This window comes from Rhipicephalus microplus, chromosome X (assembly GCF_043290135.1).
Source record: "Rhipicephalus microplus isolate Deutch F79 chromosome X, USDA_Rmic, whole genome shotgun sequence".
NCBI lineage: Eukaryota > Metazoa > Arthropoda > Arachnida > Ixodida > Ixodidae > Rhipicephalus > Rhipicephalus microplus.
The window spans coordinates 21,646,280-21,659,219 of record NC_134710.1 but is presented as its reverse complement, the minus strand read 5'-3'; the positions used below and the strand labels follow the sequence as shown (position 1 = coordinate 21,659,219).

Below are 12,940 nucleotides of genomic sequence, written 5' to 3'. Positions count from 1 at the left end.
TTATTTAAATTTGAAACTCAGCAGCATAATTTTGTATAAACAAGTTCTTCTTTAGGTGCTTACCAGAAGTTCCTACGCCAAGGCAACAAGAGGTGTTGATATTCGTTTCTTGCTCATTAAAATAATTTTTCGCCAAATTTTTCAAGAGTCTTGAAGAACTTGAAAAATATGTATTCTCATGTCTCAACTATAGCTTTTCGAATGAGGCATCATGATGCTCATAATAGTCGCAGTAATGTGGGTGGCTATTGCCGTCAGAATTTAATTCCGGGCACGTGGTGACCTTCTTTTGATAACAGCTATCATGAAAAAAGTATAGGCTATAAATTAATAAATGAAAACCGTTTACTATCTTGCGGTTTATAATTTTGTCTAGCTCCATAATACTAAGCACGAAAACTTTAGGACAAGAGACGTCAGCGAATACAGATGAGCGCTAAGTTCTGGATGTTCCACAAGAGACAGGTTAAAGTGGTATGTGGTGAGGCATACAGGGTGTGTCCCAAAAGTTCGCGGAATTTTTATTTTAAAAGTAATTTATTCAATATCCGTTTACAACCTTTCGAGAACTTTTATTTTATTAAAAATAATTTATTCTATATCAGCACACAATCTTTTAGAACTTTTCAAAATGCCATCCCTCTGGTATATAGCACCATTGCCAATGCTTCAAGCTATCTTCGAAGACGCTCAGGAAGTCATAAACCAGAACCTCCTTTAAGGGGGTCGTTGAAGATATTTTACTGTCTTGAGCGTTTCATGCACAATTCTTTTCAGGGTTCATTCAATCATTGGGGACAAAAAAGGTGTGGTGGTGCCATATCGAGGCCTTACAGGGGCTGAAGCCATTTTGGCCTACAAAAAACAATCTTTCAATCAGTTTAATAATTCTAATAAAAAGGAAGTACAATGGGTAATGTTTATACAGTTGAGACCTCAGAAATCCGCACTAGTTGTAGAAGGGGTCCCTATAACAATTAATGTTATTTAAATCCGTGTACAAGGATTCTATATATAGGTGTATACTGAACAAGACAAATCATTATACAATGTGCAAAATGAAACTATTGACTATGCTCGGACACAATCTGCGTGGTATCGCTTCTTCATTATTTTCGCGCCAACTTGGCTCATTGAACCATCATTTGTCAAAGAACAATGAACGGTTGTTTGATTGATTGATCGATATGTGGATTTTAAAGTCACAAAACCACCATATGATTATGAGAGATACCATAGTGGAGGGCTCCGGAAATTTCGACCACCTGGGGTTCTTTAAAGCGCACCCAAATTTGAGCACGCGGGCCTACAACATTTCCGCCTCCATCGAAAATTCAGCCGCCGCAGCCGGGATTCGATCCCACGAACCGCGGGTCAGCAGCCAAGTACCTTAGCAACTAGACCACCGAAGCAGGGGGGGGGGGGCACAAACTGTTCTTTTGGGTATTACACACTTCTCCACGTCCACGATCATCCAAACACCTAATCACCCGTTCCTATCAAGAAATTGGCCCATTTTCTGCCCCGAGTCGTCTATTTGTAATTTAGATGCACGTCTGCAGTGATCGCGTTCTTTAAAAACTACAGACTTTCCCACAACCTCTGATTGACAGGAAAGTACGAATTTGTTTCATCGCGACATCTCTGTAGGCTTTCTGACGCATTTTGAGCGTGTCTGCGCTGTTTTTATTCTACTTTCACGCAAAGCTTGATTGCATGACACTGCGTCAAAATATAGTCGTTTTTTTTTCTCGACGAGAGTGGACCATATACCTCGGAGCAATGGCTTGTCCTGCGTCAACTACTACCAGCAAGGAACCTGACCCAGATTCATTCTGAAGTTGATATCTACCACTAACCCCTGCACTTGAGGCGCCACACCGTCCGGCGACGCTGCCAATTACAAAAAATTCTGAGAACTTATGGGATAGAATATGTAGTACATGTAAAGAGTCACTCAGGCGGAGCAGTTGCCGACCAGGTACACCAGGCCAATCCCGCCTTTGGCAACATCATGACCACGACAACCACACTAAATATATTAAAGGATCACGAAAGGGAAAGACGATTTTTCTCGTGCAAATAAATTACTCTTTACAAATACAAAAATCATCACGCTTGCCGCGACAGGATGCATGGTAAGTGTGAAAACGCGCAAAAAGAAAATGTGGGTGGTGAAGCCCCTTCAAATTCTCGAACCGAAATTTATAGCGTGATAGACCTTGACGGTGTCTACTAAGGCATAGGTTATTCATAATCGGTAAGAACAATGTGCTCTGAGGAAGCTAGATACATACCATACCAAGTTTCAGTGCATTTCCTTGAGCCAATGACACCAAAATACGTAGAATACATTTCGAAATCCCCGGCGCTGTGGCACGAAACTTATAAGTGAGACGTTGGACTTCATTGTGTCCTTTCTTAATGAGCATATATGATCTTTGTCATTGTAGAATGTCATTGTAGTATTCACAGTGTACAATTCATCAATATAAACAATCTCTTGTTCCACTTTAGTGTTCCTTTGACGCAACTTCCTGCCCAACATGACGCCTTTTTTCTAATAGGCTTCAAGCACCGGCATGAATCTGCGGTAGAATACTCGACTGCCATGGGATGGATCCGGGTTCAAATCCCATTCGACCATAGTTATGTTTTCTTATTGCGCGCGATAGCAGCTACGGACACCAATGCGGGGGTGGACAAATGCGGGAGTTTCGTTGTAAGATTGGTGTTGGGAGCTATTTTACCGTGCATTTTGTGAAGCATCAAGGTGCACACCAAGTTTCAGACCATTTGAAGAAACAGGTGGCTTGTGATGCACCTCGGAAATGAATGTATGCACACCGCATGTAAAGGGTGCATATATATATATAGCAGAGTATGTCAGTGTAAAAAAAATAAATGTCTAGTGACTTGTGAATGTCGGGGATTGCCACAAGTCCAACGTTAGACGACGGGCAAGCACAAGTTTTTTCGCGGCGTCAGATATCGGAAGGGCAATGGTGAACCTGCTGCGACCGCTGCGGGCAGATCGGGCAGCTGCGTCCGCTTGGTCATTTCCCTAGATTCCACAATGACTAGGCAGCCACTAGACAATCACTGTGTGCCCTTTTTCAATCAGTTTATGGTGGACTTGTCTAATTTACGTAATGAGCTGCTCATAATGGTGTGAGCCCCAGTATGAGTGCCATATAATCCATATAGGGGTGCCGTGTAGTCCTTAAAAAACTCTGCTATCACGGTGTTTTTCTCACATTCCATAGACAAGGTGGTTCTTCATTTAGTGAATGCATACATACACCTACTAATGTGTTCGAAAGGTTATTTGACCACTTATTCGGGCGCAAATTCAAAAATGTGAGCATAAAAGACAATAAATGCCTCTCGCCAGCAGTTGTTTCTTTTTTTTTTTTTTGGGGGGGGGGGGTAGAGAGCGAGACTGTTCATTGGAAAGACAGACTTCTGCCGGCATCAATATAACAGCTGGCAGGCTATTCTGTATAGTGATGGGGAATAGCATAAAATTAAATCAGTGATAAAGATAATAATAAAAAGCAATAATATAAACAATTATTAGTGCAAGTGAACCGGGTAGAAATATTTACTGTAAGATGCCAGCTAACTTAAGAGATTTTTTCTATGCAACAATCAATAATTAAAGTTTTCCGACGAGGTTTGTTTACTAGATCTGCCCCGTGAATTGTTCTGGCTCTCAAAGAAGGTCCCGCGGTTATTTATGCACCACCCAGGAGCAGCTTTACGTTGTTCATCGTAAATAAGCTTGTAAACAGCGAATTGGCGAATGAGGACTTCCGGACGGAGCATCAAAGCGCTTGTGTAAAATCTTTTCATTGTTTTAAATGGTCACAGATTTTTGAAGGTGAGGGCGAGCGTCGGACGCTTCTTGACGACCTGTGCCGCCTAGACGGGCCCGTGGTCATCACGTCCACCCGCCGCATCCTGACGCTTCAGTTGCGACAGCACGCTCTGCGCCGAGACACCATGGAAGCTTCCTACCAGATGAGAGCCACGCGTGAGTCAGCTATCGGCTGGAATGTTTTATGCTCCACACGGCGTTATTTTCTTGTCAAAATGGTTGATTGGGCGAGTTGGTGATACATGACTAATTATGAAATGGAAGCGCACAACGTAGAAGCAGACGGAAAGACAGGGATTATTTTCTTACTTCTGGTGGGGGAGGGGAGGGGGAAATGACAGAGAGATAATGAAATCTCATTGTGCGACCCTGGCGCGCGTCATCTTCACCCAGAGGTGGGTGACTGGCTTACACCCAGAGGTAGCCATGTCTTGCAGCTGACATGCGAGCCCTGTCTACCAGCCAGAGCTGGTCCTCGAGAATCAGTGCCATTATCTTCAGAGTCCGAGGCGCTATTCGGACTTCAAAAATAGACCAACTGTAGCGAGATATTTGAAGCTATAAAAATTGTAGTGCATGTACTTTAAAAGAACATCCAAACATTAGGTACACAAATAGGTTGAGGTCTCAGTGACTATTGAACATTTGTAAAGAGATGACGACAGTTTGGGGCAAAAATGTAATGTGCTCTTGTCTGTTCCACAGCGTGCGGTGGCCTGTACGAAGCGAGCGAGGGTTCAATCGTGTCACCAGCCGATTTGGGCGAAGCGGAAGGCGGCCTTACCTGCCTCTGGACAATACGCGTCAAGAGCAACTACCTGCCCCGCGTTGAGTTCAGAGAGTTCACATTCAGCGAGTCTGAAAATTGCTCCTCGGGGTACATAGAGGTAAGATCAGTTTAGCCGGCGCTGAGTGATTCGGCTTTTTAGTGACAATAGGGGAACATGGAAGTGACTGGGAAGGAGGAGGTGGTTCTTGACAGAGCCCTTTCTGTCCAATAGTTTGGCACATGAGTCTGTGACGATTAGAGGTGGACGTATTCTCCGCTTTCTCCTTTCCAGTGATGTCCACATTCCGAAGCTTGATCATTAGTATTCTGCTCGAAATCATCGTGACTGCATTATTACTATTGCATTTTTCTCACCCGCCATGGTTGTCTAAAGGTTGTGGTGCCACACTGCTGACCCGAAGGTCGTGGGGTCGAATTCCGGCCTCTGCGGCTGCATTTCAAGGACGTCAAATGCTTTGTGTGCCAGGATTAGGTGCACGTCACCGAACACCGGATGCTCAGAATTTCCGGAGCCCTTTAATACGGCGTGCCTCATAACCATAGGGTTTTCAAACGAAAACACCTGACAATTGTTTTTAATTACTGTTTTAATTCACTGTGCATCGTTCACTGTGGTTTCTGATATAACGTCCAATTGATCTAAGGCATTAGTTTTTTATTTTTACAAAAACCTATTCGCCTATATGTGTCACACTATGTATCACCGCTGCATTGCAAAGGCAACTGGGCACAAAAGCAGAAGAACTATTAAAATAAAAAGGACAACGTGTAACGCAGGAGCGTCGTGCATGTGTGTGTGTCTTATACCGGTGTCACACGAGCAGTTTTAATCGCGATTAGGACGATTCGCTTTCTCGATTGCGATCAACTTTATGACCACTCCTACATGGCACAAGCTAATTCAGTTCGAGCTTGGGTCAGATGAAATGCACCAGGCGGCGCTTGTCTGCTGTAAAACAGTCCACAATGCAGTGCATTAAAATAGCGGAAAAATAACACAGGCCTCTGTGGCTGGCATTTCTAGATATCAAGGGAGCTTAGCTAGCTTGATTCACTTGTGGGGAATACTGGACACACTAGATGTGCAAGATAGAATAACTAATCTTTCAAAGGATATATATAAAAGAAAGAAAGGTATTTATAAAATGGGAAGGACAGGTATCCGAACCTATAGAAATACAGCGCAGGCTTCGACCGGGATGTCCCTTGTAACCTTTGTTATTGATGCTATATCTACAAGGACTAAAAGCCAAATTAGAGGGGAGTCAACTCGGCTGGAGCCTCTCTTTTGCCAAGCAAAAAAAAAACACATTGAACAGTCATTACCAGCATTGATGAACGCAGATGATATAGTATTAATAGCTGACAACAAGAAAGATATGCAGAGATTGATAGACATTTGTGGTAATTAGGGAGATAAGTTAAATTTGAAGTTCAGCTGAGAAAAATCGGCAATCATGGTTTTTATTGATAACAAAGGCAGTGAGCATAAGATAGAGGAAGTCACGCTATAAATAGTAGATAAATACAAGTATTTGGGCGTATGAATAAATAACGGGGCTGAGTACCTAAGGGAGCACTAAAGACACGTAATGACTAAGGGTAACATAAATGCAGCTGTAATGAAAAATAGGGCACTGCCGAACTACAATAGGTATGACCTTGTGAGAGAGATTTGAAAGGGTGTCATGGCCCAGGGTTCGACGTTCATAAATGCGGTCTTGTGCCTGAAACCAGAAGTTCAAGCGAGATTGGAAGTTAAACAGCGTAGAATAGGTAGACGTGCTTTGGGAGCACACGGGAATACCCTAAATTAGGGGGTAGAGGGTGACATGGGATGGACATCGTTCGAGTGCAGGGAAGCTAGCAGCAAGAGAGAATTTGAGGAGCGATTGAGAAAAATGGGAGAAGAGCGTTGGTTAAGGAAAGTTTTCAGCTACTGGTACATGAAGAATGTTGATACTAAAAAGAGAAACGAACTTGGCAATTGTCAAGCAATTATTTAGACAACAGCAGAATACGAAGCCTAAAGGAAACGCCGGTTAAGAAGAAGGTGAAAGAAACAGAGAGCAACAAGAGGAAGATTGAAATGCTTACGAAATCACCACTGGATACCTACCAAACTTTAAAGCAGGAAATTGAAAAAGAAAAGACCTACGATTATTCGCTGGCTAGTTCTCTGCTGTTCAAAGCCAGAATGGGAGTATTGCGGAACAAGACGTAACGAACCAAATACGAAGGCGTAGACACGGTAGGTAGTGCGTGTGGAGAGGAGGACACAGCTGAACATTTGATAATGTTTTGTAAAGGGCTCCGCCCTAGTGTCGAAAATATTGGCACCGAATTTTTAAAGTTCATTGGGGTTTAGGGACAGTGAAGGCAAAATAGACTCTAAACGGGTAGAAATAACCAGGAGGAGGCTAACTGATTGGTGGCTACAATCTAGGTGCGAGTGAAACTCAATCCTTAAACACATAGTAATAGGACTTAAATTTATGGCTAGGTGGCGTGAGCCACCGCCCGGTCTGAAGAAAACAGCCGGATCCGCCCGCCCGCCTGTTTGTTTGTTCGTCCGTCCGCCCGTCCGTCCGTCCATCCGTCCGTCCGTCCGTGCGTCAGTCAGTCAGTCAGTCAGTCAGTCAGTCAGTCAGTCAGTCAGTCAGTCAGTCCGTCCGTCCGTCCGTCCGTCCGTCCGTCCGTCCATCCATCCATCCATCCATCCATGTCTCGCGTTGGGCGCTCAAGGTAACATGATGATTGGGGCTTTAAAGGGTACATGGGATGGACAGGCTTTGAAATGAGAGAAGCTCAGGGCAAAATGAGATTTGAAGAGAGCATTAGGAAATTGAATGAGAGTTGATGGGCGGGGAAGGTGTTCAGGTATTTATATAGGAAGAGCGCGGACACAAAGTGGAGAAAAAGAACTAGGAGGCTAACCAGTAATGATACGGCTGGCAGTGTGGGTGACAGGGCAACAAAAAGCGATGAGCGAAAAGTCAGAGAGGCGTAGAGGATTTATTGAATGACAGCGATGGAAAAGAATCCGGCTGTCAGTAACTACCGAAAAGGCAAGAACGAAAGAAGGTGGGAGAGATTTTATGCTAATTCAAAGGGAAGCGAGGTCGTGTTGCCTGTTCGAAGCGAGGTCGGTTTGCCTTAGAAGGCGTAGTTGTAAAGCGATATTCAGTAAAAAAGAAGAACGATGTGGATACTGTAAGGGAGTTAAGGAAACTATGGAACATGTTCTGATTGAATGTTCTAATATCCACCTAGGTATACTTGTGGGTACAAGCCTTCACGAGGCTTTGGGTTTCAGGGACAAGCATGGAAAGCTGATTACGCCCGCGATATAAACAAGCAAGAGACGGTTAGAGTACTGGTGGCAGAAAAGTAGAGATAAAGTACAGAAATAGTGGAAAAAATAAGTCAGAGAGAGAGAGAGAAACGAGAAAAAAGGAAGGCAGGGAGGTTAACCAGATGCTAGTATCCGGTATGCTACCCTACACTGGGGTTGGGGAATAGGGGGTTGAAAGAGAAAGGGAGAGTTAAACAAAATAAGAGAATAACACCGACACACACGCACACACAAAATCAGTCCACTCAGAGGCGTTCCGACAGGCCAGTAGTTCGTAAGAAGCCCAGTAGCGCTTGCACGGCTTTCTTCTGTGACGATGAGTCATGACGATGGCGCAGTATCCTTTCTTCTGACAGCGGCTGGTCATCTAACCTGTTTAGTTTATTAGAAAGGTGTTGTCTTTCCAGGTTGTATTTCGGGCAGTCACACAGTATATGTCGAATTGTTTCTTCATCTCCGCAGTGTGCACAGTCGGCGGTGTCGGCCATACCTATGCGGAACGCGTACGCACGGGTAAACGCGACTCCCAACCATAGTCTGCACAGAGCAGTAGCGTCGCCTCGTCGAATTTTTGTTGGAAGCTGCATGCTTAACGTTGGATCAAGGGATCGTAATCTTGCATGCGTAAAGAGAGGCTCATTCTAAAGAGCCATGGAGCGTTGGCGAGCAAGCATGCGGAGCCTCCTAGCAGCGTCCGTTCTTGAGAGAGGTATTGACTGGTCGTTGTCTTCTGTATGGGCTGAACGGGCTGCTTGATCAGCTCGTTCGTTACCGATAATTCCACAGTGGCTTGGCAACCACTGAAATATAACGTGGTGCCCTTTCTCTGTTATGTGGTGTAGCATTTCTGCTGTTTCAAATACCAACTGCTCGTGTGGACCACGGCGTAGATTTGACAGAAGTGACTGCAGTGCCGCCTTGCAGTCGCAAAAAATCGTCCACCGTTGCGTGCTTTGGTCGTTAATGAAACGCAGCGCAGCGCGAAGCGCTGCAAGCTCTGCTGCCATTGTTGTGGTTGCATGAGCTGTCCTGAATTTGATGGTTGTGGCGTGCGTTGAAATAACGACCGCCGCAGATGAGCTGTTTGGCAGGACGGAGCCGTCGGTGTAGACGTGGGTGCAGTCTTGGTACTTCTCGTAAAGCAGAAGTAATGCGAGCTGCTTGAGGGCTGGTATTGAGAAATCACCTTTTTTGTGGATGCCTGGTATTGTCAGGTAGATGACTGGCTGTTTGAGGCACCATGGAGGAATTGAAGGTCTCGCCGCGGGCGTAAAACCAGTTGGTAGGGAGTCACCATGTGTAGTTATTGTTCGACAAAAGGAAGTATGAGGTCTATCAACTGGTAGAGAGGCTAGGTGGTGATGGGGATTCCGGCCCACATGCCTTATGTGTATCCTCAAAGCTTCAATTTCAATATGGGTCTGCACGAGGTGGTCTTTGGCTATAGCTATAGTCGCCATTGTTGAGGCACCCTGTGCCTGAACGCTTTGTATCATGCGTCGACTTGTTTTACTGGCGTTTGATAATGCAGGCAGACTGTATCGTAAAAAGCCAAGGAAAAGCACCCTGTACAGTCGTAACATAGCATTAGGCTGCATTCCCCAAGTCTTTCCAGCGAGAAACTTGAAAAGATGGCATATGCCTGTCAATCGCTTTTTCAAATACGACACATGAGGGCTCCATGATAAGTCTCTGTCGACTATGACACCCAGAAATTTGTGACATCAACGATATGGTATATTTTGACCGTTAATTGACACTCTGTAATTCGACATGGGTTTGCGCGTAAATGCCAGAAGAGCGCACTTTCCGGAGGAAATTTCCAGGCCTCGATTGCGTAGATACAAAGCAGTTGAAGTAGCAGCTCTCTGTATTCTCGCTCGTAACTGCAAGTCAGTCTGCCTGAAGAGCCGAAGAGATGGAACACAAATTCAAATTTCTTGTTAGAATATGATCAATTTAATCGAAGTAAATAAGACATTAAAGCAACATAAAGAGAACGATTTCGTGTTTTTTCTTGCGAACCTGGTATAGCACACATGACAGGTAAAAGGGACGCTCACAGCTTCCATACATCCAGCCATACGTCACTGACTAGAATCGGCGTACTATTTTTCTATAGAGCCATTTATCAGCAATGTGATTCGTGCAAGAACCACTCAAACGTCAAAAACTTGCGTGCCACTACTAAAGTAATTACGTATATCCATCACGTGATGGAGTTTTCCTTGCACTTACCTCTGTAACTGTGTGAGATTCTTAACCTTCGCTTTTGTTTCTAATGACCACCGCTCGTAGCCGTTCAGTCGCAGCGACACGTCTCCATCTAGGTGTACGTACTAGAGTTTTACTTTTAGCCCCTCAAGTCTTCGAGCCGCTCTTGCCAGTGGTCAATTACTGTAAATTTATGTCTCTTCACTCGACCACGAAATGCGTGTACGTTGCGCGGTCGATGAAAAGCGCTCCAACAGCTCCGACATTGCGCGAGTTGGACTAAGCGTGGAAGGCAACGGTCGTCTGCTTGTCGCCTGCTACTCCATACTACAGGCAGTCGATACAAATCGCAAAAGATGTGCCATTTCAGATCTTGTTCTATGTTAACCCGTTTAGAATGTACTTCCTTACAAATATCAGTTTGAAAGAGTTTTTTTAAACTATGCTTGATTTTCTGGTTCATTGTGCTTTCAAGGTCCCCAGGAGGTGCACACGACAGCGAAATTGTGATCTCTCAGGCAGATTGCGATGCGTGGATAACGATAGTCTTGATGCCGATCACTACTGATCATGATTAAAGGTGCCCGCATAGCAGCACCCAATCTGGATGATGATTAATACGGATCGACACTGATCACGATGAAAAGTGCTCGTGTGACACCAGTATTAGAACTTTGCTTGCCTGAGCTCGTTGGTTGCACATAGGGGGTTTCAGCCAACTACTTGAACGAGGACAGAGGAGGTGACGACACAGCTATCACTAGCAATTGAACGATTATAAATTTGCCATGCATTTTTAGAGCATTTTATAGCGCATTCACCACTCACTGATTCCTTTGAACCATTCCTAATTAAATATATAACGATGTCAACGTTAAATGATATGCTCTTTCGATTTTCGTACATATAGGTGTTTCTCAACATTCGCCTTTTGTTCTTTATTACTTTATTTTTTATTTTCTTTGTTTCTTAAGGATTTTCTCTTCACAATATCCTGTTTAAAACCTGGAAGAAACACCATAAATGGGCTTTGCAGTACTTCTTGAAGGAGTTTCGAAACACTCAACAAATGGAGGGTTATCTACGAGCCTCCTTCATTATTAGTTTTCAAGAGTCCCCTACCAAATATATTAGTGAAAGTCGAAACTAAAAAAAAAAGAAATGCAGCGAAAGTTTTTCTCATCCCACAGGTGATCTCCAGGGGCTTTGCCATGTTTCCTGCTGCTCGTAGGGGTAATGGCGTAAATGTAGAAAAGAACACGGTACATAGGATCATGGCAGCCATTCTTTTTAAATATTGGTTGTACTTTTGTTTACGTTAAATTGAAATAATGTTTTGAAATAAAACTATAACAAAAACAAGCACGAGGTCAATCCACAAGCAACTGCATCGCTTTTTCAGCCTTCTTTTAACCAGACGAGCGGCTTTTCTGCATTTGATTGTTTTCTACGGCTGAGAGGTACTGGACGCAGGTACAGACTAAAAGCTAATCAGCCTTTTGAAAAAGTTGAGTGCAGTATACATCACTGTCAAGTAACTGAATATATGCTCTGAAACTAAATTTTATGGGGAGGGACGCTAAAAAGTGGTCCAAATCCCCCTACTTCCTTATGATTGCGCCTGTGGTGTACGGTAACTATTGAGTGTAAAGGCTTGCTTTTCCTCATGGTCCGGCGGAAGGACTGCTTCGAGCAGCCGCGTGAGCGAAGCTTGGCTGTCAACTCGTGGTGCAGGCCTACTTTCTGAACCGGGGCAGCCACATGCAGCTGATGCCCCGGCGCTGTTCGGCCGAGCCTCCGCCGCCCGTGGTGGGCATCGACAACGAGGTGCGTGTGAAGCTGCACGTCGAGCACCGCGACTCCCTCACGCACTTCAGACTCCGCTTTCGATCAGGTACACATGCTTGAGCGCACGCCTGCATGATCATCTATGACCAGAAGCAGGAAACACATGGGTCGCTTAGCAGTTTCTTTAGGTTTGTGCTTCCTCATTCATCTAGCCTCGTAGCATTGACTACAACAAAGACTTTAAAATAGCGGCTAACCGCACCTGAGCGAAACCAACTATTTATGGTTTGATTTCAAGTGGAACTCGTTGGTGTTTTTAAATGCGAAGCATTTATTATCGAACTTCGGTGACTTAGAGCATATCTATTTATCTAGCCGCTTACGTTTGGGTGCTCTCGTGGACACCCCCTTCACTTGGCGTGAACCAAAATTAGCATGGAAGGATGGTTTGACAAATATGACGCGCTGGTCAAGACATAAATAATGTCACAATCCCGTCACGTAGGTCATCGAACACATCCCGCCAGACAGTGGCACTTACCCACGGGCGGGTATGTGCTGCTGGTATGCGGGTATGTGCCACAGGTGATTGACACTTAGTATCTACTCAAGAACGACGAGAACACGCATGGGCAATTTTAACGCGCGAGCATTTATAAATACCCGACATTGGTAGCGTCGACTCGACGAATGCAAAGAATAAATGCCAGGGTCCTAGCTGCAATCGAACTCAAGCATTCTACCACAGAGCTAAGCCAGGTCTCGGAACTACTTTCTAAATAGACGCTAATCTTCATGACACGTCAGTAGTGGTCGCAGTGCTGCCTGCCCACTTTTATAAACATTACATACGCACACCTTTGATACAGCCGTCACGTAAGGTTAACGTCAATTGTGGTTAGTTGCCATGCAC

The 12,940-nt window shown here is 44.5% G+C and overlaps 1 protein-coding gene across 2 annotated transcripts in view; it reads left to right on the top strand.

Annotated features, from left to right (window-relative positions):
- Positions 1–12,940, top strand: part of LOC119175602 (cubilin) — a 105,536-nt gene that overhangs the window by 48,865 nt on the left and 43,731 nt on the right. For both annotated transcript variants that reach the window (XM_075881945.1, XM_075881944.1), the window contains exons 6-8: positions 3,874–4,036; positions 4,586–4,767; positions 11,974–12,133. In XM_075881945.1, coding sequence (XP_075738060.1) covers positions 3,874–4,036; positions 4,586–4,767; positions 11,974–12,133 — 505 coding nt within the window. The remainder of the gene's footprint in view (positions 1–3,873; positions 4,037–4,585; positions 4,768–11,973; positions 12,134–12,940) is intronic.